The following is a 23,125-nucleotide window of genomic DNA, read 5'->3' as shown; positions in this document are numbered from 1 at the left end:
TGCTGCTTAGGGCCTTGCACTAGATCTGCAAGTTACCCAGCCACCCTACACCTGTTCCAAGTGCAAGGATTATTTTGGAAATTGAACTGCAGTTTACCAGTTATCGCCTTACAATTCAGAAACCAGATGACACTTAGGGATGGATATTAGTAGTTTATTTATGCCAAATATCCCCCATAAAAAGAGAATAGGAGCCATGGACGGGACAATGTTTAATGAGAATAAAAGAATGTTCAAATGGTTGAAAATAGTTTGAGAAACTGCACCATTAACCTATCTGAAAGGAAATAAAACACACCTGGCCTAAACACAGGAGTAAATTATTCCTGCACTTCAACCTGGGTACTATACATAAGAAAAGGACTGCATTTGTCTAAGTCTTTGCCCTAATGAACTGTGGCAAATATTCACAACCCTAACATTAGTAGAATCCTCTTACAATCTTGCCAACGCAAGGCTTTTCAGTGCACTTCTACCCATGTCTGTTCAGAGGCAAAGCCTACTGAACTCATTAGGGCTTACTCTCAGGCAACTGAGGTTAGGATTGCAGCCTTTATCCAATTTCACTAGGTTTTTAAATCTTGCAATGCTTTATATACTCCAGCAAGGGCCCAACATCCAGCTAGAATATAAAACCTACTCCATTATTTAAATCATTCACTGTAGAACTCATCTCCACCCCCAGTGTGTGTCTGTCACTGCGGGTTTTGGTTGGCAAGAAGGCTAACAGCTTAATTCAGAGGCAGCCATCTAGCCTGCCCTGTGTGCCTTTTTACAAAAAACAAAATCTGACAATGTAGACATATTTTCCCCCTCAAGTGCTATACTACACGACAGTGCGATTCATTCACGTGGCAGGCAACCTTCTTTCCAGAGCAATTCTTGAGGCCTGCTCCTTACAGTCTTGGCTGGGAAGAGAGCTTTGCCTTTAGGTTTTCAGCAAGTTTATCCATGAAGTCAAATGTGTTCAAGTAGTCAGAGCGCTTCACACTGAAATGAAGAAAGAAAACCGTAAATGTTATGATAGTATGAGATTTAAAATTGATCTTAAACTTTAGCTAGTTTTGCAGGTTTGTGTCAGTCAGGAGCAGCATGGCACAAAGTTTGGCTGTTCCATACATGTGCATGAAATGTTTTGACAATGTTTTATGCCATCTGAATTTTTTCTCCCATTCGTGGATGGGGTGAATCCTCAATCCACTCCTTTCCACCCCTCAGTCTAGTACAGGCACCCCCAAACTCGGCCATCCAGATGTTTTGGGACTACAACTCTCATCATCCCTAGCTAACAGGACCAGTGGTCAGGGATGATGGGAACTGTAGTCCCAAAACATCTGGAGGGCCGAGTTTGGGGGTGCCTGATCTAGTATCTCAAGGCTTCCTTTCCTTTGGTTAAGAAGAAAAAACGGGGGTCATTCCTTTCTCGAAAACCTACATTTATAGGCATGAGAATGTATTTTAGATGCATGTTCCCTAACCTTGGGCCTGTGTGGCGACTTTAGCATGAAATACAGACTAAGACTTTTCGCAATTTGGCAGAAGGAGTAGCTGCTACGACCCTGGGAAAGAATGACTTAGAACACTGCAGTCATATTTTACTGGAGACCCGAGTAGTTCTCTTTTCAGTTCTTCTAATTGCCTGTCTTTGGGATGGAATTCAGGTCTATGCTGCAACGTACACCATACAAGCAGTTTAGATTTTTGGTGATTGTACAAATTCTACCTTTATGTAGTAACAAAATTCCTTTTCAAAAGAAGATAAATCAAGCTTTCCTAATGGGCTGAGTTTACTCACTTGGGTAACCCTTTGATGCAAGCAGCCAGATCTTTTGTCATAAAGCCAGCTTCAATGGTCTCTATGCAAACATCCTCCAAGGCAGAAGCAAAGTTCTTAAGTTCTGTGTTGTTATCCAACTTTGCTCTGTGAGCAAGACCTCTAGTCCAGGCAAAGATGGATGCTGAGAAAGGTCAAAAGGAGAGAGGGAAAAAAGATGAATTGAGCCAACAGTTCCACTTCTGAAATAATGACCATCTCTATTATCACATTACTCCCTCCTGTACCATGAGCACCTAACAATCTAATTTTGATTTCAACTGGCGATTGCACTCCTTGAACTGAATTATCAAAACTTCCCCTGTGAAATGTTTTCCTCTGGAGTATCTTAGCAAGTAGCCTCCTGACACACAGCCATAATGGCCCTGCGACCCATCTGCATCTCCCCATATGGGAATCTCATTCCTCAAATGGTGTCAAGATTTCCAATTTCCGTTTCAGTGTTTTCCCATTAAGAGAATGACGACAAAGACATCCAAGTAGTAGAAGTTAAATTCTTTCCTGCCACACATTACTTCTTGTACCTCTCACCTGGCTCACGCGTTTCCTGAGACACTCTGGAACCATTACTATATTATAAATGCAGAATGACTACTTGAATCCTGGAAACTGTTTGGGTTTCTGCCCATAGCTGCCAAGTACCCCGTTTTCCCCGGGAAACCCCCGTTTTTACTTACCTTTTCCCGGTGGTCCCCCGTATCACTTCGTCTCCCGTTTTTCTCCGTTATTTTCTCCTGCCGGCGGCCATTTTTTTCCTTTCTGATTTGCCCTTCTATGGGCACAAAAAATGGCTGCCGGCTTCAAAAGTCGCATCTACGCATGTCTGGAAGTGCATAATGCGACTTCCGGTGTTGGCGGCGGCCATTTTTGGTGCCCATAGATGGGCAGAGCGACACCGGAAGTTGCGTCGACGCAACTTCCGGTGTCACACGGCTGCCAGTCCCGGATTCTGCAGTCCGGGACTTGGAAGGTAAGTTTCTGCCTTTATTCATTTTGAATTCCACACACTACAGCAATATTTTCATCTGTGCTGTGCAAACTATACAGCATGCACCCCACATGATTATTTTGCTATCTGACAAATCTGCAGACTCCATTCCCTCTTATCTACTGCTGTTCCATCTGCAGAATGACTCTTAATAGAGATGTCCGCTAGTGTAAAAGAAGGGGAGGTGATTCTTGCCCAAAATTTGTCCCAGACTGCTGTGGGTTCTCCACGCCAGCACAGGAAGATCCCTACACTGGATCAAAAGCCATTCTACAAGTGAAACGGCAGCACTGGATTTCACCCTGTACACGGGGCAGTATTCTACTAACTTGTCCTATCTGTGCAAGGATGACTGCTACCACAACAGGAGCCTGCCTCCATGCCCTCTCTGAAATCTGCTCTGGAGACTTGGATAAATTGATGAAAAAGATTTGGGGGGCACAGGTGGGAGGAAGGGGGGACTTCCTTTGCACTAGCAGTAATCCTTGCAGTAAAGGGACCCTGAACTAGTGGAGACAGAACTCGCTGTTCCTATGGCCATAATATTCCATACCAATAGATACAGCTTAACAAAATAAGCACAAGATCTAAACAAGACTTTTATTATTAGGAATACGCTGTGGCAAAACATGCTTCATGGACATTTTCTAGGTATGGCTGAGACAGCTGGGAGCAAACTTACCGATGGGGTTAGTAGAGGTTTCTTGACCTTTCTGGAACAAGCGATAGTGACGGGTGACTGTGCCGTGAGCAGCTTCAGCTTCAACAGTTTTGCCATCTGGGCATATCAGGACGCTAGTCATCATCCCCAAGGAGCCATAACCTGGGCAGGAGAATACACTGAAAACTTCAGTTATTTGCATATTCCTCCATGGCGTACCAGGCGGGGCGAATAAATCAACCTGGTGTGTCTCAACAGCCTTCATTCATGCAGAAGATCAAAGGATGGATATGAAGATGTCTTACAAATTAGCTGGACCTGGCTTGAATTTGCCTGGAATTCACAAAGTGTTTTCCACTGGTGAAATGGAAGGCGGCAATAAAATTCTGATTACAGGATCGTAGTGGCCTAAAGGCATATGATCAAATGCTATGCAGAAGTCACTGCCCTTAGGAGTTCTGTAAATTGCTGAGCCATGTGGGACAGTTGTCAGGGCCAACAGCATCGCGTCTGCCATTAGGCTACATACGGTAGTAATTCTATGACAATTCACCTTAAGGCTAATTGCAAACACCCACTTGTCTTTCCAGCAAGGCTAGCTCCTTAACAATTAGAATTTTCTGCTAACTCTTCCTCTTAGCCTCATCTCCATTCCTTCAGAAAGCTTCCTGCCTCCCAAGCGCGTAAGTGTGGCAAGACCAGTTTTGCTTCCCAATACTCAAGCAAGCAGCATACATTTTCCTTGCTGTTACAGGCCGCATACAATACCTGGGTAAGGGCAACATAGCCATTAAATGTTATGGCTGCTACCAGAGTAAAGAAACAGCAAAACTTGCTTTGAGCCACTGATTAAAGGCAGAGAACCATGTCCTCCTCTCTGGTGGCCCCTTGCCATTCTTGGAAGCCATGTACTGCTGATATAGAAATATTTGTCGGAAATAGGTCTTCCTTGTATCAACATTATGTACAATAATTATGAACAACTCCCTGCTGGCTGATCCATTGTACACATTCATGTTTGATGTAGAAAGGTTTGTTGGACTGGAATATTCTTACATAGCTAAGTGGGTACCATCATCTGTACAAGGGAACAACCTTGTTTTGTATACAGCAGGGAATTTAGTTGCTTTCCCCTTCTGTGACAAATCCTGCGCCATGTGAAAGCTGGCACATTTGCCACCAGGAACTGTAGTCTTTGTAGGCTTTTTTCAGAAGCATCTAACTGCCCACTGCTTGAAACAAAATGCTGGGCCAAGGACGTTCCTTGGCCTGCTCTAACAGGGCTATTCTGATGTCCCAACAATCATTGAGTCACTCCACACACAGCCAACCCATGCCTTGCCAAAGATAAAGAATTTAATCTCAAGCTATCAAGTTGCTACAAGAGAGGGGTGGATCGTACCTTGGGCAACCGAGTCAGACTGCACATCCCCATCATAGTTCTTGCAGGCCCAGATGAATCCTCCCTCAGATTTTAGCGCTTGGGCCACCATGTCATCAATCAGCCGATGCTCATACCATATCTTTTTGGCCTCAAACTGTGACTTGTACTCCCTGGAAGGGAAGGGAAGTAGAATCACAGGTGAAAATTGCAGGTCCAGTATATACAACCCTTGAGAAGAAGGGAAAGCAGCTTACATCTTGCATAAAGCATGTGGGGATGCGGTGAGGAAGGGGAGGAAATCTGCCTGAGTTTTCGTGCTAATGTACCTTACGATATTTATGGCTTGCGTTACATGAGGGCAGATTTAAGTCAGAATATGAGAAGCTTCATGAAAGCAACGGCAGTCCAATATCCAAGTACTTAAAGGATGGTGTGGGGAACCTTTGGTCCTCCAGATGAACTACAAGTTCCCATGATCCTTGGCCATTGACCATGTTTTCTGGGGCTGATGGGCATTGGTGGGCTCTCCTTTGCTGGTGGTCTTTAAGCAGAGGCTGAACAGCTGGGGATGCTACCTGAACTTCCTGCAGGGGGCTGAACTAAATGGTCAGCAAGGACCTCCTGCAACTAGGATTCTGTAGCTCCTCAATCCCTCATCCTCTTCTACAGAGTGATCAGCAGCAAAGCTGCAGACTACCATTTCCTTCCAGTGTGGTCAGTGCAGTGGCAAGGAGCCATGGTCCACAGTACAGGGAGAGAGCTCTGTCCAGGCATCATCTCCTGTTCAAAGTGTAGAAGTGGCAGATCTAGAGTCCTATGCCTGTGTCTTAGCCTGGAAGGGTGTCCTTGGGATCTGGGGTTAGGATGGAAGGCAGGCAAAGAACCTTAGGGGACTGAATTTGATGTCTGGGCCTCCAGTGTCTCTCTCGTTGGATTTTTATTTGGGTGCAGTTTATTTTCATATAAAATATGAAAATCAGTTCTTCATTCACTCAGGTTCATAGCTGTCACGGGATTGTTGAGGCTATTCTAGAGTAACGACGCTCCGCATGCTTTGTCTTTTAGCAGTTTTTATTTAGTGCAGTCTATTTACAGTGAGCTGGGTATGTACAACATGTCTGCTTAGTCCGACGCAGAATCCGGCACTGGACCGCCCCTGGACCGCCTCCAGCATAAGAGTCTTGGGACGGCAAATCTCTTTCCCCTCCTTCTCTTGCGTAATTCCGGAACCGGAGGAAAGGGTCTACACTCCATGTTTTCCTTCTCCCCCCTTTCCCCCCCTCTCTCTTCCTCCCTCCTGTGTTGCAGGGGCTCTTCCGTGCTGAGAGAGCCCCGGCCCTCTCTCTCCACTTCCTGACTAGACTCCTGAGCATCCTCGCTGTTATTGCTGAGTGGGGAGGGGCTGCTTCTGATGAGGGGAAGAGGGTCCCTATATTCTCTTCCCCTTACAATAGCTTTTTTCCACCTCATGTTTCTGAAGGAGTTAACAGAAAGAGATTTTGCAAAAAGAATGACTAACTGGTTCAGCTTCCACTGGCATTAAGAAATAAGATAAAAATGTGAGATTTTGAGGAAGACCTTTTTGACCAAAGACTCAAAGATCAGACTTATAAGAAACGATACAGTTCTTTAAACAAAGATATGCCTGCAAGATGAATATATAACAAAATATTGATTACTTCTCATAGATCTCCTGAAATATGTCCTTAAAACGCCCATCATAACGCTTCAAAATTGTGTTTTTGGTGCTCATGTAGAGAGGCCATGCTTTAGACAGCGCCATCTGGAAAGAACTGTGGGCAAAGTCCGCAATGGACTGGTCAAGGTTGAACATTCCCAGAGCCACACCTCCACAATCTATACCACAGAAGAGAGAAAGAGGAAAGTAAAAAAAAAGGAGTCAGGTAGAACAGAAACATCTGCTTTTGAGCAGCACGGTATTTTTATAGTGTGCTCCTCTCCTCTCTGACACCCCCCAATATTTTTATATATTTTCATTTTAAGAAAACAGCAAACCACTCTGACATCCTTTTAAATGAAGGCGAGTATAAAAACATTTTCAATAAATATTATGATTTTTTAAACTCGTTTAAGTGTGTTTTAATCTTTACTCCTTTTTCTCATTAAAATTAAAATAAAACAGGACTCTAAATCAGTCTTTTTCAGAAACTGGAATGCCTTCTGACGATAATTTCATACCTGAACGACTAAAATGATGACTGATAATCGAACGTTACTCTGACATGACAATTGACCTCCTTGGAATGATTCTGCAGGGCTTAGAACACGCATCGATGCGTGCAATGTAATGCAACAGTAATTAATGGTTAAGGAGGGTTTTGAGGAAGGCTGCCTTAGTTCAAATCTCAGCTCTGGATGGTCTTAGGCTATTCTATTATACCCCAATCTGAAATACAGAAATAATACTGACATACCTTACAGGGTTATTGTATTGATTGTTTTGCAATTTCCCAGGCTTTCTCTCTCTTTTTTTTATGCCTGGAGTACCACTGAGGAGTTGCAAAGTATGAAGTTAGACTGGGTGGGGAGGAAGGACAAAAACCTCAGTGTATCTGAACAGATTCCACCCAGTCTCTGCTTGTCACAGTCTGCAAGCTGGCACACGGCCTACAACTGTTCATTCATGGCCATGGCTCAATGGATAGAAAGCGTACAGGGAACATTCCCAGAATGTTTAAGGACTGTTCTGCAGCCACCAATTATTTTTGTGCGCCCTGATGCATGGCATATATGTGCAGTTCAATGCAGCATTCATTATATCTCTACATCAATGAACACAACCATATACTAAGCATACAGATCCAGTACACAGCTTAAATGAATGCAGCCTCTCATTTATACAGAAGGCTGGGAAATCGACTGCTTCTCCATGCAAACACAGCCTCCTAGCAATTTCCCCAAGCTACACTAAAGGAGTTAAGAAGGCAGAAAGCAGCATTCTTTCCCCCTTTAAGAATAGTAAAGAACCTGATCATAACTTTCTGGGACACGTGAGCACAAACCTCCAGTGCCTTCAGACAGGAATCACCAAACACCCATTTAATGCTTATGGATAGTATGCATTTGTAAAGCACTTTGAGTATTCAGAGTGCTCTGTAGATATTGTCCATGTGATTTATGGAACCATCATGAGAGGGCGGTAAGTGACTTGGGCCACGTCTACATTCTTCAGGCTCTCTCTTTTCCTTTGCAGATTCCATTCCTTTCAACCTCTTCCTCAGAGCTGTATCTTCTTAGCCTCTTAGGAGTTTCTTGGTTCCAACATGTACATGGAACCAAGATGGAAATGACTCTGTTGCATCCCTTCTGCAACATTCTTCCAGTCCAATCTCTCAAGACTCCTGGGCAATCCAGACAGGCAAACAGTGCAGCAACTCCCATCCTTCCGCAAACATAGATTTCAAGAACTCCGCCTGCGATTGCTAGAATCAATCCTTCCCCTTGTAGTCCTTTCATCCTATCTATACACATCAAAGCTAGAATTACCCCAAACTGCACTGCCTTGTGCAGAATGAAGCAAGACATTGAAACACATGGAAATCACAAGTTGGTTTTGCAACCACCGACGCCAGTTTCACAACTGTTTGAGCAACACCAAAGCAACTTTGGATTCCTGGGCTGTGCCCTTGCCTCTGGCAGAAAAGAACAGGTCTGTATGCAACAGGAACAATGGTGACAGGTGACAGAACAATATGTACAGAACAGAAATGCTGGTTTTCTCATACTTCATGTGCTCCTTGATCTAATATTATGTTACTCAGAGTGGACCCACTGTAGTTAATGAACATGACTAAGTTATGTCCATTAACTTCAGCAGGTCTAGCGAGGAAGACTCAATTGAATATCACCATAGTTACCAGTTCCTCTGCATTCTGTTCCCACATTGGCAACTTGGGGTGGGGGGCAACTGGGTCAAGGTTCCCCAGTTGTGGATCCCTAGTTGAAGGTCTGGCTCAATCCATTATTCAGGCTACAAGCCCCCCCTAATTCTCCACATTCAAATATCCTTTCTATAATCCAACACTTACTTTCAAAGTTATGGATCAAGTAAGTTATGGGTTTGCCTCCATTCTTCGGTGTGTAGGTCATCTCTACCTTTCCAGGGCCAGGAATGACAAAGTCTGTGGCTCTGTACTGCAGAAAAACAAACAAAGTGGCCGCTTGGGTCAGGGATGATCAACACCCAACTTTCCAGTACCCCCTCCCTACCAGAATTATATAGCATGTATGTATCAGGTCAGATTTCCATTATTCTCCCTTTGCAGGGAAGAAAGAAGGGGGAATTAGTACTTCCTTTAAATGATTTCCAGACCAAGGCAAACAGCCACAGCTGTAGCTTGCAGAGATTTCAACACGGCTCAATCTATTTTAATCATTAACAAGAATTGCAGTTCAGTTCAAAAATCTGTAAGAGACAAGCTTTGTGACGATTCATTTTCTTGCATTTTGCTCTCTTTCACATGCATTCCCTAACCATACAAAATCTCAACAGCAAAAGCCATAAATGCCAAATGCTGCGTGAAGGACTCACTTGGTCTCCAAAAGCATGACGGCCAATGATGATGGGCTTTACCCAGCCAGACACTAGTCGGGGGATGTTTTTACAGATAATGGCTTCCCTGAAGACTGTGCCCCCGAGAATGTTTCGGATCGTTCCATTTGGAGATTTCCACATCTGCTTCAGCTTGAATTCCTCTACCCTTTTCTCATCCGGAGTGATAGTAGCGCACTTGATTCCTACGTTGTATTTCTTGATAGCTTCTGCAGCTTCCACAGTGACCTTGTCATCAGTTGCATCGCGGTTCTCTATGCCCAGATCATAGCTGCAAGCAAAAAAACCCCAGTCATTTGTTAAGTGCCTTACAGACCAGGGTGGATAAAAATCAATGATTTTTTTTTAAAAAAAATAAATCGGATTTTTTAAATTTAAATCGATTTTTTTTATTTAAATCATATTTTTTAAAATAAAATGCTTTTTGAGGAAAATATATTACCATCCAAAGGCTATTCCATCATGATATAAAGATTAGTTTTTTAATTATGTAGAATAAGGTTGTATATGTTTAATTTTGGGGGTAAATAAATTCCATTAATCTATTCACAATGTCATGCTCTTCCAGAGGTTTTTGTAAGATTATTGGGCAGTTTCTCTGCCTACAAGATATTATCACAGATGCTTGGTTTACTTTTGCAGTTCTCAAAACTGAATTTGACTCAACAGAGATCACATGCCTCTTCTTCACAGCAAAAATGTTATAACATGAACAGAGTTGAGAAAAAGACCTTAACCCTATTGTTCTACAAACCTATGAATACAGAAACAACCCCTTCAGTGCTAAGTTTCAAGAAGTTCAGTGAATAGAATAGAAACAATATTTTTCTGATTGTTTGGAGTGGACAGTATTTAAGTTTTTCATGTGTAGGCTGGGCTGACAGTCTAAGTTTCTTAAAATATATATATATTGTTTATGTTTAGCCAAATTAGTTAACAAACATGGATGTTTGTTGAAGCAAATAACATATGCTGTAATGTTATTGTTTCAGTTGAGTAAATCTGTTTAAATTGTTATTATTAAGGTAATTATTATTTTTCTCCTTCCTAAGTACAACAGTAAAGTTGTCCAAATATGAATGATTAACCTATTAAACTGGGGATAAAAAACTAATATGAAAAGTTGCTATTCTAAAAATCTTCATCTACTTGCATATTAAAGTTATACCAGCAAGAATTAGTCTTTATGTAGAAAACTATGATTTAAATCAGGCCTTACTGACTAGTGATTTAAATCGTGATTTAAATCATTTTGATTTAAATCAAATCCACCCTGTTACAAACCCATCCAAGGCCTTACTAAACATGCACATCATAGTTCAGGGTGGAAAACATGCTCAAAAAGCATAGTAGAGATAGGAAATGGCACAACAAACCAAGAAAAATGACCATCTTCTGCAGGTGTGGGGAACCGTTGGCCCTCCAGAAGTTGCTGAACCATAACTCCCATCAGGCCCGGCTCTAGGTGCAGTCCCGGTGGCGCAGGGCGCCGGGCTGGCAGGGGGGGCGCTGCACGGCAAAGCCGTATGGTAGCTGTGCTGCGAGGGCGTGGGCCCAGAGCGATCTCCGCGCCAGGGCGCCCGACCTGCTCGAGACGGCCCTGACTCCCATCACCCCTGCAATTTCTTGCTGAGGCTGATGGGAGTTGGAGTCCCCATGAAAGAAGGAGCTCCTTCATAAAGTGGATAATTTCATGAAGTTAACACTTGGAGGAATGAGCAAAAGCCACTTGGACAGCAATGTTGGTGCTCTTCTTCAAATAAAAACAAATGAATGAAGATGTGTCTGGACTCAGATGTATGGGGTTGTACAGCTATGCTATCAGATACCGTTTCTGCTTTGGCAGCGTCAGCACAAGCAAAGCAGTACATCTGGTTAGGCAGGTATCTGGGACAAAAAGCAAAGTGCAAGAGAAGCAGGGGAAAGGTTAAAGACTCAACGGTTTAATGTACAACTGATGGATGCACTGAAAAGATTCTGCTGTACTTTTCTCCACAGTATTCTTGCCAATAGCTTTGGCAGTGTGTGGTGTCAGGGGAGTGGGGGTACCTCTGGTGGGGGACACATTGTGCTCCTTCTGGGGTAGTTTGTCCACCTTTGGCCCCCAACCTGCACTCAGTTCTACACTGTGGCTGTCCTAGAAGCTGTCAGCTTCCGACAGCAGCCACATCCCGGGAACAGCTTTGACTCAGGGGAGCTGATGGGTCTCAAGCCCTCGGTGAGTTAGGGACAGCCCAGGACCTCCACGCACACCGCCCAAGCTTGTGCCAAAGGGAGGTCACTTCCGTGCTGGTAAGGCAGTGGTTTGTTTCCAACAACAATGTGTGAAATAGCAGGTTGACTTTCCCCTCCCATACTGTAAATGCCCACCGCAGGCCCACGTGGTTTAAGGGCTGAAGAAAGTGGGGATGAGTCATTGTGGCTACAGTTTTCTAGCTCACAGATGATGCCCAGGTGGTGACAGCGAGGGTGGGGTTCTTCTGAATAGCCATAACATTTGTCAGAGCTCTTCAGAAGCAGAAAAATGGGTGAAAGTGCTGTTGTGGGGTTGGGGTGGATTAGTTCACAGAGCAGATCAAACATAAACCTGAAGCTGCCTATTGTGTTGCTACTCTCCCCAGACTCCACTGCAGAATTCCTATGCTGTTAATAAGCTGCAGGAGAGAGACAGAACACCAAAACCCGGGTCTTTCCTTAGCACATGGAAAAGAACTGCAAACCTCTTACGCTGCTGCCGCTTGTGGCAGGCTTTTGTGCCAATTTGGCACAGGAGCGATGCAAGAAAAGAAAGTGGCAACTCAGTTTGCCTACTTAATTCACAGAGCCACGGCACAGCATGAAAACTATTAAATTGGTATGTGCATGAAAAAACTCCTGGGCTGTGTGGCCGGAGGACAGTGCAAGGAACACTGGGCAGGTTCCTATTTTCTGAGCAGTTCAAGCTTCCCTGGACCCTGAGGTTTTTGTTTTAAAGGAGACGTTTGGCCAACAGAAGCATGTAACCTCTAGTTCTAAGCATGTTTGTACTGGCCACTTACAAGAACTTACAAACTAAAAGATCTCACTCTAATAATAATAATAATAATAATAATAATAATAATAATAAATTTATTGTTTATACCCCGCCCATCTGGTAAAGGGTATACACATTTGAGAATCAGCATTGTGAACACACAGTCACAAAGTACTTAACAGAATTTGCCTCTATTAGACAATTATTTCTAATCACGGCACACCATTTCAAAGTGGATATCAATCTTGGGGTCAGCAAAAGTAACATGTGGATTGGATAGTCCCCAAGAGAGAAAGAAACTATCAAGCAAGACTCTCCCAAATACAAGAGCTAAGCAGTCGACAAACACACATGTAAAAACTGGACATTTCCCCACAATACAGAGGACCTGTGGAAATCCAGTTACCTGTGGAGATCTAGATCCACGTAGGGAAAGATCAGCTTTTCCTTAATCAGATCCCAGATCACACGGGTCATTTCGTCTCCTTGCATCTCCACAACAGATCCGCCATGGATTTTTTTAGACATTGTGAGCTAATAAGGAGGGAGAAAACACAGACACTAAATACAGATTATTGTGACATCCATTGATCAAATCGAGCTGCTAGTTGGCAACAGAGACATTACGAAGGGGGTGTTCATGTCTGGAATGATCCCAGTGAAATTCAGATTTTGGGGGCAGGAAAGGTAAGTTATGGACATTCATGCTCCATTCTGATTTTTTTTTAAAAAAAATTTGTAGTTTCTTGGAGCATAGAATGGAGTTTATTTTTCCATTGGATCTACATGACCTGCAATAGCTGGACTATCTCTGAGTATTGTTAAGGGGAAGGATCATGTATCTGCCACAAGCCCAGATTGTCCTGTGTGCATAAACCACTCCGGAGAATATCGAACTGGACATTTCTGCTGTCTGCAACCAAAATAGCACCCATCTTTCCCCCCCTCTTGCACCAAGGGGGAATGGGCAGCAGCAAGCCAGGAGAAGGCAGAGGAGTATTCAAGGTCAGTTCAGCCACAACATTAACAGCCATAACAGGCAGGGGGAAATCTAGACGTTTCCAGACCGGTGTAGTTATTGTTTCCCATTGCCTTTGGAAAGGTTAAATGGCTCCTGTCCTTCAGACATTCCTAGAATTGCATGGGATTAAGGCACCGGGTATTTCCCCTGGTAAAGGTATGCACTAGAGCACAAAGTCCGCAGATTCTACGGCGCTTCCAGCCACATGTCTCCTAGTATTAAGGAGGGCTATGGCAGGTTTTAGCAAGCTTCCTTCAAAGCCATGCCAGTTACAGGTGGAAGAGTGGCAGATGAAAATGTTAGAATACATGGAACTGGCTGACCTGACCGGGAGACTTCGCGACCAGGGAGAAAAGACGGTGGAAGAAGATTGGAAGAGTTTTAAAGTTTATTTGAAGAAATATATTATTGTGATTGATTAGTAAGATATGGATTTTGAAATATAGTAGAAGTTGTAGCTTAGGTAAGGGATTGGAGATAAAGGAAAAGATGAAATGATAATAATCAATGGTTAGTATAATTAAGAATTTGTGAAATTATAAGTTAAGATAAATGGATTATGAAATAGAATTGCTAAATAGGATTAGTAGTGAATCGCAGCAGAGAGGATCCAAGGAAGTCACAGCACAATGAGTAGAACAGATGTCAAGATTAATGAAAGTTTTTGTCTTTCTTATTTGTATTTTTGTTGTTGTTGTTGTTGTTTTGATAGTGTTATATTTTGTTTTATGTTTTATAAAAATAATAAAAAATTGAAAAAAAACACCAAAGCCATGCCAGTTACAGTTACAATGGCTTGAAACGTCTCAGTTTAAATAATCATATACTGTAGTGCCTAAGATTTGCAAGGTGCCTTACATGACAGCTCACAGATCTTGGCCGCTTTGATGCCTGCGCATGCAGCCTAAAGCTCCAAGATACGGTATGCCTTTTAGATAGCAGAAGTTGCCATCTGTGACACGGGAGCACAAACAGGATCTGTTCAGGCAAGTGAATGACCCCCGCAAGTTAAGAGGCCTGCTGAAACGAAGTGGCCAAATGCGATCACTTTGCAAAATTGTATGTCGCATGGAGACTGCAGTAGTGAAGGTACACCCAGCGCAGATTTTTCTTCTTATTCCCTCGCACACCTTTGATTGGTAAGAGGAAGTTCCTCTGTATATTACTTTTCTGAAAGCGAGAGAGCCAGGCATTCAAGTAAATAGGAGGGAAAATTGCAGCTCCTAACTTGGCCCTTGATCCCTGTCAACAAAAGCACTGTTCAAAAACAATCCATGGCTTACTTATAATCCCCACAGGTATTTGCTTACTACTGTTGGTTATGAAAGAGCAATGACTTGGCCATTTTTGCTTTAAAATATTTCCCATTTATTGTATGCTTGTGTTCAAAGCAAAAAAATTATCTTCATCTACAAAATTGCCTTGCTCTACATGTGCCCACTCAAAACGCTTCGATCGGTGGAATTGGCTCCACTACAGGTGTCACATGATACCTGTTCTGGATTTGTAAGACCTCAATTGTTTAGTGTGGCAGCGCCTGGACTTTGGAACTCCCTGCCTCTCGAGATCAAGCAGGCGCCTTCACTGTGCCCTTTCCGGAGCCTGCTAAAAATATTCCGGTTTAGGCAAGCCTACCCAGATGTTTAGAAAGTTGAGGTAATTTTAATCTGTTTAGCATTTTAACTTTGGTATGTTTTAGGGTAGGTTTGTATTTTTTTAATGATTTTACTGTTTTATGTTTTGTTTTACAATCAAGCAGTGTACAAATTTTATGAAATAAAATATAAATAATATAAAAAAGATCATGCTTTAGGCTGTACTCTGCACATTTTTTATAAGTTATTGTTCACTCAATGTGCATGCTAGTGTTCTTTATTGTTATTATTATTTATTGAATTTATATGCAGCCCTATAACAGGAGGTCTCAGGGCGGTTCGCAGAATAAAATAAAAATATAAAACTACAAAATCAAAATAAAAACCACAACCCAATAACACCCCCCCAACAACAACCACATTTTAAAAGGGCATAGGATGTCAATCAAATTAACCAAAGGTCTGGTTAAAAAGGAACATTTTGCCTGGTGCCTAACAGTGTATAATTAAGGCACCAGGAAAACTTCCCTGGAGAAGTTTCCTGCTTGTAACAACCAGGATTATTCATTCACAATTACATATCACAATGTTTCATGGAATTACTTTCATCACCACAGGTGACTGGCTGTGTGCACACACGGAGTTATGTAACAATTCAATATACAACGCAGCTAAACCACTGATCACAGCGACCGATTGCTGCTGAGCAAACTGCTGCCACTATGGTAGGAAACCAATGGGGCTGGGAGGGCAAAAAAATTCGACTCTTACCTTTGTACGGTAGGCTAAATACGGTAGGAGGGTGCAAAGCAGGTGTGGCCTGGGAAGAGTCCAAGGGCCAGATACATAGGCTTAGAGGGCCACATTTGCCCCCAGGACCAGAGTTTCCCCACCCCTGGTTTAGCATTATGTGTGAGCCAGACCCTTATGACAAACTTCACCCTCTGATAGAAGTGATAGAGTGGGACATTGGGCAAAGATCTTAATGTGTGGGGCAGGATGATACAGGTGGAGACTCCTGCAAGCATGTGAGCTCTGCACAATAAGTGTACTATTATTATTATTATTATTACCATCATCATTTATATACTGTCCATCATCATCATCATCATCATCAACCGCTCTTTTTCAGAAGATTCCAGGGCGGTATACAATATTAAAAACACATTACGGGCCATCAATGATAAAAACATAATTAAAAAAAAACATACTGACAAGATAGCCAATAATACTGCAATTCTGCCTTGCCAGGGATCCCAGCAACATACCTCCTCAGGCACCATAATTCCAAGCATTTTGCTAGTTTAGGAATAGCATACCTTTCTCCCTGGAATGTGTGCGTGTGTCGCAATGGAAAATGAGGGCTTTAAGGGAAGTATTGACACCAGTACTCATAATTTAAAGGGAGGTCTTTCGGATTGCAAATCAAACACCTGTATGAACATGACCTCAGTAAGGTGAGTTTTACTATAAAATAATACTGGGCCCAACTAATACCTGGGTGCAAGGAACACATTTGGAAAGCAGTCTTGAGTTCAGAAATAAGCATACTCTTGGGAAATGATATATAATGAACTGAAAAAGATGTTTAGGTATACTTTTCCTAAAAAAACGGAAGCTTTTGTATTGGGATTAGTAGGAGAGGAAATCGCAAAAAGAGATCAGAGATTATTTATGTCTACTACAACCGCGGCAAGGACCTTATTAGCCCCAAAATGGAAACTACAGGAGATACCGACGATTGAGGAGTGGCAGACGAAAATGATAGACTATGCAGAGTTGGCAAAGTTGATCTGCGTGATCTGTGACCAGGGAGAGACAAAGTACCAAAAGGAATGGCGTAAATTCATTGACTATATGGAGAAGAACTGTAGAAGTTTAAAGACACTTGCAGGACTGAAATAAATCCTACGAACTGCTTTAAAATGTGGGTAAAAAGGAACTGCGAGATAAGAGTGAGAAACAAAGCCGAATGACGGGGGGAGGGAAGTCACAGCTCGGCAGATCGTAATGAATTGAGATGAGAAAAGAGGAATTGTAATTTGGTTTTTTTCTGTTTGTGTGTTGTTTATTTGGAAAAAAGGAATAAATTGTTTTTTAAAAACAAACCTGAAATAGTTACAGGTAGGTAGCCGTGTTGGTCTGAGTCGAAGCAAAATAAAAAAAATCCTTCATAGCACCTTAAAGACCAACTAAGTTTTTATTTTGGTATGAGCTTTCGTGTGCATGCACACTTCTTCAGATACACTGGAAACAGAAGTGTCAGACCCTTATATATATACAGAGGGTGGTGGGGGTAAGGGTCTGACACTTCTGTTTCCAGTGTATCTGAAGAAGTGTGCATGCACATGAAAGCTCATACCAAAATAAAAACCAGAAATAAACATACTCTATCCAGCACAAGGAGAAGGGGACGACAGAGGACGAGATGGTTGGACAGTGTTCTCGAAGCTACGAACATGAGTCTGACCAAACTGCAGGAGGCAGTGGAAGACAGGAGTGCCTGGCGTGCTCTGGTCCAAGAAGAGTCGGATACAACTAAACAACAAATCCAGCATAGTGCAAAGGTTAGGGGTAAGGAACCTGGGGGTCTCCAGATATTGTTGAACCTCAACATCCATCAGCCAGTGTCAGGAAGAGCAATGGCCAGGGATGGGAGTTGTAGTCCAACAACATCTGGAGGGCCACAGGTTTCCCCACAGGTTTAAATCTTGGGCTTGGCATTGGGAGGCCCAGCTGGAAATCAGAGGGGGATTTAGGGGAGCATGACCTGCTCAGTTGCACTGGGTGAGAAGCCTTGGTGGTGCTGCAACTATAATGTAGTCTGGAAAGCGAGAGGCAGGTGCTGAATTTTGGCATTGCACAGGCCGCCACTGAAATTTGGGACTCCAAATCGCTACTCTGTTTTGACGCTCACTGGAGTGATTGCCACTGAGTTAACTGGAGGAAAGGCAGGATTATAAATATAAATAATTCTTGCAGTCTTACATAGTTTGCCATGTTGTGGCTTCAATTTCTATTTAGATGCTTTCTGTTCTTTTTTTACTAGCTACCACAGAGACAGATTCCATACAATTGTGAAAAACCAGAATGAAATATTTAAATTGGAAAAGAATGCATTTGCAGTGCATTGTGCAGCAATGCAAAAATTGCACAGCAGAAATGCAATAATTCTTATTATTATTTGTACCCCACCCATCTGAATGGGTTGCCCCCCCCCACTCTGGGCAGCTTCCAACATATATAAAAAAGTACCAGTAATAAGCAAATTTAATCCCCATTTCAAAATGGTACGCTCTCTACTTCCTTTAAGTCTACATTTCCTTTAAGTCGAAGAGCAATTTGAAAGTGGAGATTTTGCAAAACTGGCATAAAATACTGATAAGGTATCACAGATAAAGATAACCAGTTATGTAAAACAACAACAACAACAACAACAACAACAACAACAACAAAATATTGCACTGCTAAGCAAAAGGTATTTTCAATCGAAAGAGGCACCTGGATGCTTTGACAAGATCTTAAACACATTATAGTCAAGCAGGACTATTGGATAGACCGTTTGGAACACCAGCTCTGCCAAGGGCACAGTTTAGATAGAAGCCGGCTGAAATCCTAACACGGAACTAGGATCCTCCGTGTTCAGATTGTGTAATTTAGCTGTCTAATAGATTTGTACTGGGATTTCATGGACTTGATTGAAACGCAGGCATGCAATCTAAAGTCGCGCCATTGGGGTCAATTAATCTGGAATAATGAACCACCCACTGGTTCTTCTGCTGCCGTACTAACACCATGCAGGGCACCACCCTATGCAGAAAACCTGTGCTGAACTGAAAGAGGTGGGGAGGGCAATCCTTTAGCCATATACATCTGCACCGACACGACACTGTGTACGAGGGTACAGCATGTTATAAAGGAACCTATCTACATCAAACGATCCCCAACCGATCAGATGCAAGCTCAGCTTGGCTAGCTTAATCTTCTACGGGGTGCCGTGTCAACGGCCTTCCCTGCCATTTTGATGTCTACAATTTGCAGAGGTGGGGTTGGCAGGGAAGCGCGGACAAAGAGATAAAAAATAAAGATGCGGGGAAGGGGGGGGTCATAACAAAAAGGAAGACGCTACGCATAGGTCAATGTGGCACTTTTGTCTGTCTAGTTTTAGTTGCAGGGTGGTTTGCAAACGGAAAATGACGACCCACCCATAGTCCGTACCAATGGGGAGAGAGAGAGAGAGAAGACACGCAGACAAAAGAAGTTGGGATCCAGCAGACTCACCTCTCTCTCGGCTTAGATGCAAGTCACAGAACGTCTCCGGTGGTCTTGAAGGCGAAGTCAATGCAGATTTCACCGCTTGAGCTCTGCGCCGGAGTCCCTACCGCAAACACTGCCCGCTGCTGCCGTTCTCAGGGCGCTTGCAAGCTGGTGCCCGTGGCTGATTTTAAAAGAAGGGCTGCTGGGGCCACGCCTCCTCCCTCGGCGGCCCTCCGTCGCCTTAGTCCCGCCTGTGCCGCCGCATTCCCCCATTGAGAGGAGAAGGGAGGATCCTGCCTCGCCAATGCGCGCTTCCCACGCAGCTTGCAAGGAAACGCGCCCGGAGAAAGGGAAGGGCGGCCTTGGGGGCGATCTGCCAATGGGGAGGGCAAGGAACCAAAAATGCAGAGCAGGGAAAAGGAGGAAGTTGACGATCCGCAAGAACGAGAACCGCTCACTGCTGGGGATCTGGGAGGAGGAGGAGCGCTTAGATATTTTGCAAAGTGTAACGCATCTCTGAGCGCCCAGGCGCAACGCAACCGCCAATCTGATCCTGGGCACCAGGCTGCGTGGTGGCACCGCGCAGTATTTCCCCAAGCTGGGAACAATCTGAATGTGAGGATCCTGGGATCTAAGGGGCAGTGCCTAGATATGGGCAGAGAATGGCACCTGGCTGGTAGGAAGAGGGGAAAGGCTTTCAAGGCAATGAAAAACAAGAACCGCCAAGCCCTGGCCTGTCACAGCCAGAGATGTTGCTGTTTTCTCCGAAAATCCAAGAAAGCTGACATATTTCAGGTCACACCTTGAGACAAGCATGGTTACACTTCCTTCCTTGCATATGAAAATCAAGATGCTTCTCTCCATGGTCCCTCTGGACTCTGTATGATGGTCACACTAAGCTGGCGGTTGGAGTGTAAAGGATGTATGGAAAACTAGGTTTTAATATATTTGAGAAGACTATCATGTACCACTGCTTTTTACCTGTAAAAAACTGAAGGCGCTACTTATATTTCCTCGCAGCTTGGACAATGATTTTATGGGGTAGAGAGCTGAAGGCGAAATAAATGTCTTATCCAAGGCCGTCCACTGACGTTATTTGATGTCTCAGCTCCAAGCCGAACATGCTGTCATTGGGCAAACAGTCAGTGTCCCACTGTGGTGAATTGGGTGGGTCAAAAAATTGCACAAGTAATTCTGAGAGCTGCATCTGAGCTTGTGGCTTTCAAAATCAGACCATAACGGACGTTGCTCAATATGTTCATTTACATACACATGGCTCTTTTCTGCTTTTCTATATCTAATTAACAATATTCAGAAGTTACATACACTGAGAATGAGGAACCACCCCATTAAAGGAGGAAAAGAATCTCTGCACATGCTCAGGGGCACACATTTCAAGTGGTCAGAATACTTGTGAGTATATTGTGGCAACTACTTAGGATGTCTCTCTCTTGTATATTTATGTAGAGAGATTTTTAAAAAAATAATAATTAGTGACTGAAATTTGCATCAGCTTGGTTGACTCCCAGTTCTGATCCAGATCTCACTGAAATTTGAGACAAGCCGTTTCTGATTTCAGATGGATGAAATCGGTCCCCACACCCACAGTATAATCCTTCCTCGAATGGTCAAAGCAAAAAGTCCTATGCTGGCATCCTCCCCACCCCCACCCCCCAGCGCTGGGAATTTTTGTTTGTAAGGGTGAACTTTCTATCATCCCCCTAGTGTTGTTGACATTTGTCTATCTCTGGATACAATGATGGAGTGAATTCAAACTGTTGGAAGGTTGTAGCGCCGGCCGGGGCTGTAGAGACCGATACGGGAGAGACGTGTTTTGTTGCAGCTGGGGCCGATGGAGGAGCCCGGTTGTGCTGCTGCAGATGCACTGTTACCTGACGGTCTGTCTCCAGGCACTGCGGTCATCTGCAAGGGATTCCCAGCCTTCACGACATGTTTGCAGAAATCCTCGTAACGCAGTTGCCAACGGGCCAGGTGCCTCCCCCATAGAGCACGTCCTTGGGGATCCTGCCATCTTCCGTTCCGTGTCCATGGCCAAGCGGGTGTAGACATCGCTGAGACAGGAGTGCGAAATGGGATGGGGAAAACCAAGTGTCCAAATCTCTGCTGTGTTGCAAGGGGTTGGACTGGATGACCCACGGGTCCCTTCCCACTTATGACCCCCCCCACCGGCCACTTGAGAACTCTGTTCATCGAAACAACTGCACTCGAACCGACGGCCTGAGTTGACAACGACGATCGCAGGGCTCGTTGGCTCGCGCCTGCGTCGCTCCCGCATTTTGCGTCGATTGCGTTGCCTGCGGCGGCGGCTCCTGATCTCCGTCTCTCGGGGGTCGATTGCGTTGCCTGCGCCGACGGCAGCTCCTCCTCCTCTTGCCAGTGGCCGGCCCAGGAGTGGAGACCGGAAGTTCATGCAAAGGCGGAAGCGCGTTCAAGTAGAGTCAGGTGCTGCCTTTGCCGGGCATCCCGCGTTCCCTCCGTCGCTGTTTGTTATTGTTGTTGTTGTTGTTGTTATTGTTGTTGTTGGACCACTGGTGGTGTTGGTGTCACCTCCCTGCTAAAGGAGGCAGCCTGCTAAAGGAGGCAGAAGGCAGAAGGCAGGAGCTGCCTGGCTGGGATACAGGGAAGAAGAGAGTTGCAAGGGCAGGTAAGATGCGCGCCGCCGTCATCCTCATTAAAGAGTATTAATATTCCTGGCAGGTGGGTCTGAGGGGGCGTTTCGTTTCTAGCGTAGCTGAGCCAAGGCGAGGCTGCAAGTTTGCCCTCCTGCGTGCGTGGAGTCAAGGAAGCAAAGAAACCACACTTGTCAACCGTTTTCTAAAGTGGGGTTTCTTTTCTTTAACGTATGCAGATAGCCTATTTTGTATGCGTGAAGACTTTTTTTTGGAGGTGGGAACGTTTTGATTCTCACAAATAACTTTTCTGGGGTGTGTGTGTGATAAAACACCAAAATAAGGCTAAGAAAGGAAACCAATTAGCTTGTTTTTACTTCTTTTATGCAGCCCACACCCGCAACTCGGGTGTGTAGGATGTGGTGTTCGAATCCTGCCACCTCTGCCTAGGTCCTCCGGGGGGGGGGAGTTGCAGGACAGTATGTGGTAGTGATGTACCTCGCTGCCTCATGAAAATGAAGAAGGCAGGGGACTGCCCAACACTCCTGCGTTAAGGTGAACAGGTGCAAAGGAAGAGAGTAGTACAGGGAATGTTTGGTTATGGTGGGGGATACTTCACCCATGTAATGAGCTGCACCTGGCATTCCCCCTTCCGCACAACTATTAAAGGTGTAGGAACACACTTTTGTCACCAGTCTCCATGCTTTTTATACAAAGTGCTGTGTAAATGACTATCTTGTACCTCTGGTAGTATATAATTTCTCTCATGCTGAGAGATGGCTTGTACAAGGTCACCTAATAGATTGATGGATGATTGGGAGATGATCTGCGTCCGGATCCAACACTCCTTAACTTGACCACAATGACTACAGTACATTTTGTAGTGCTTTCCATGGCAAGGGGGCACTCTGTTATAAAACTTGGGGTGGCCAGTATGAGAACTCCACCCTTTAAAGCTGAAAGTAGGGCAGCAATTTCGGGAAAACTCTTGCTTTGGTTAAAAAAGAAAGAAAAAGGTGTTGCTACTCATAATATTGATATAGGTGCCATGGGTGCCAGCAGAAAATGGCTCAACAATTAGAGAAAAAAGTGTTGGTACTTTGTACTATTGAGTACTGTCACAAAAAAGCCCCAAGGTAGAGTACTAATTGATGGAACCTGTCTTCAAG

At 44.0% G+C, this 23,125-nt stretch overlaps 2 protein-coding genes across 5 annotated transcripts in view; one reads left to right on the top strand and one right to left on the bottom strand.

Annotated features, from left to right (window-relative positions):
• Positions 1-140: 140 nt before the first annotated feature.
• Positions 141-19,508, bottom strand: IDH1 (isocitrate dehydrogenase (NADP(+)) 1). The gene is made up of 9 exons (XM_035138359.3): positions 19,351-19,508; positions 12,860-12,987; positions 9,420-9,711; positions 8,917-9,022; positions 6,547-6,724; positions 4,886-5,037; positions 3,505-3,645; positions 1,796-1,958; positions 141-990 (listed from the first exon to the last, which is right to left on the bottom strand). Exons 2-9 carry the CDS (start codon positions 12,979-12,981, stop codon positions 897-899), a joined length of 1,248 nt encoding a protein of 415 aa, XP_034994250.2. The 5' UTR covers positions 12,982-12,987; positions 19,351-19,508; the 3' UTR covers positions 141-896.
• Positions 19,509-21,736: 2,228 nt separating this feature from the next.
• Positions 21,737-23,125, top strand: part of PIKFYVE (phosphoinositide kinase, FYVE-type zinc finger containing) — an 82,061-nt gene continuing 80,672 nt past the window's right edge. For all 4 annotated transcript variants that reach the window (XM_035138348.3, XM_035138332.3, XM_035138340.3 and 1 more), the window contains exon 1: positions 21,737-21,991. The gene's annotated coding sequence lies outside the window, so the exon portion shown is untranslated. The remainder of the gene's footprint in view (positions 21,992-23,125) is intronic.

The sequence above is a fragment of the Zootoca vivipara genome, chromosome 1 (assembly GCF_965207765.1).
Source record: "Zootoca vivipara chromosome 1, rZooViv2.hap1.1, whole genome shotgun sequence".
Taxonomy (NCBI): domain Eukaryota; kingdom Metazoa; phylum Chordata; class Lepidosauria; order Squamata; family Lacertidae; genus Zootoca; species Zootoca vivipara.
Note: the sequence above shows the minus strand (reverse complement) of the source record. Positions and strands in the feature narration are given on the sequence as shown.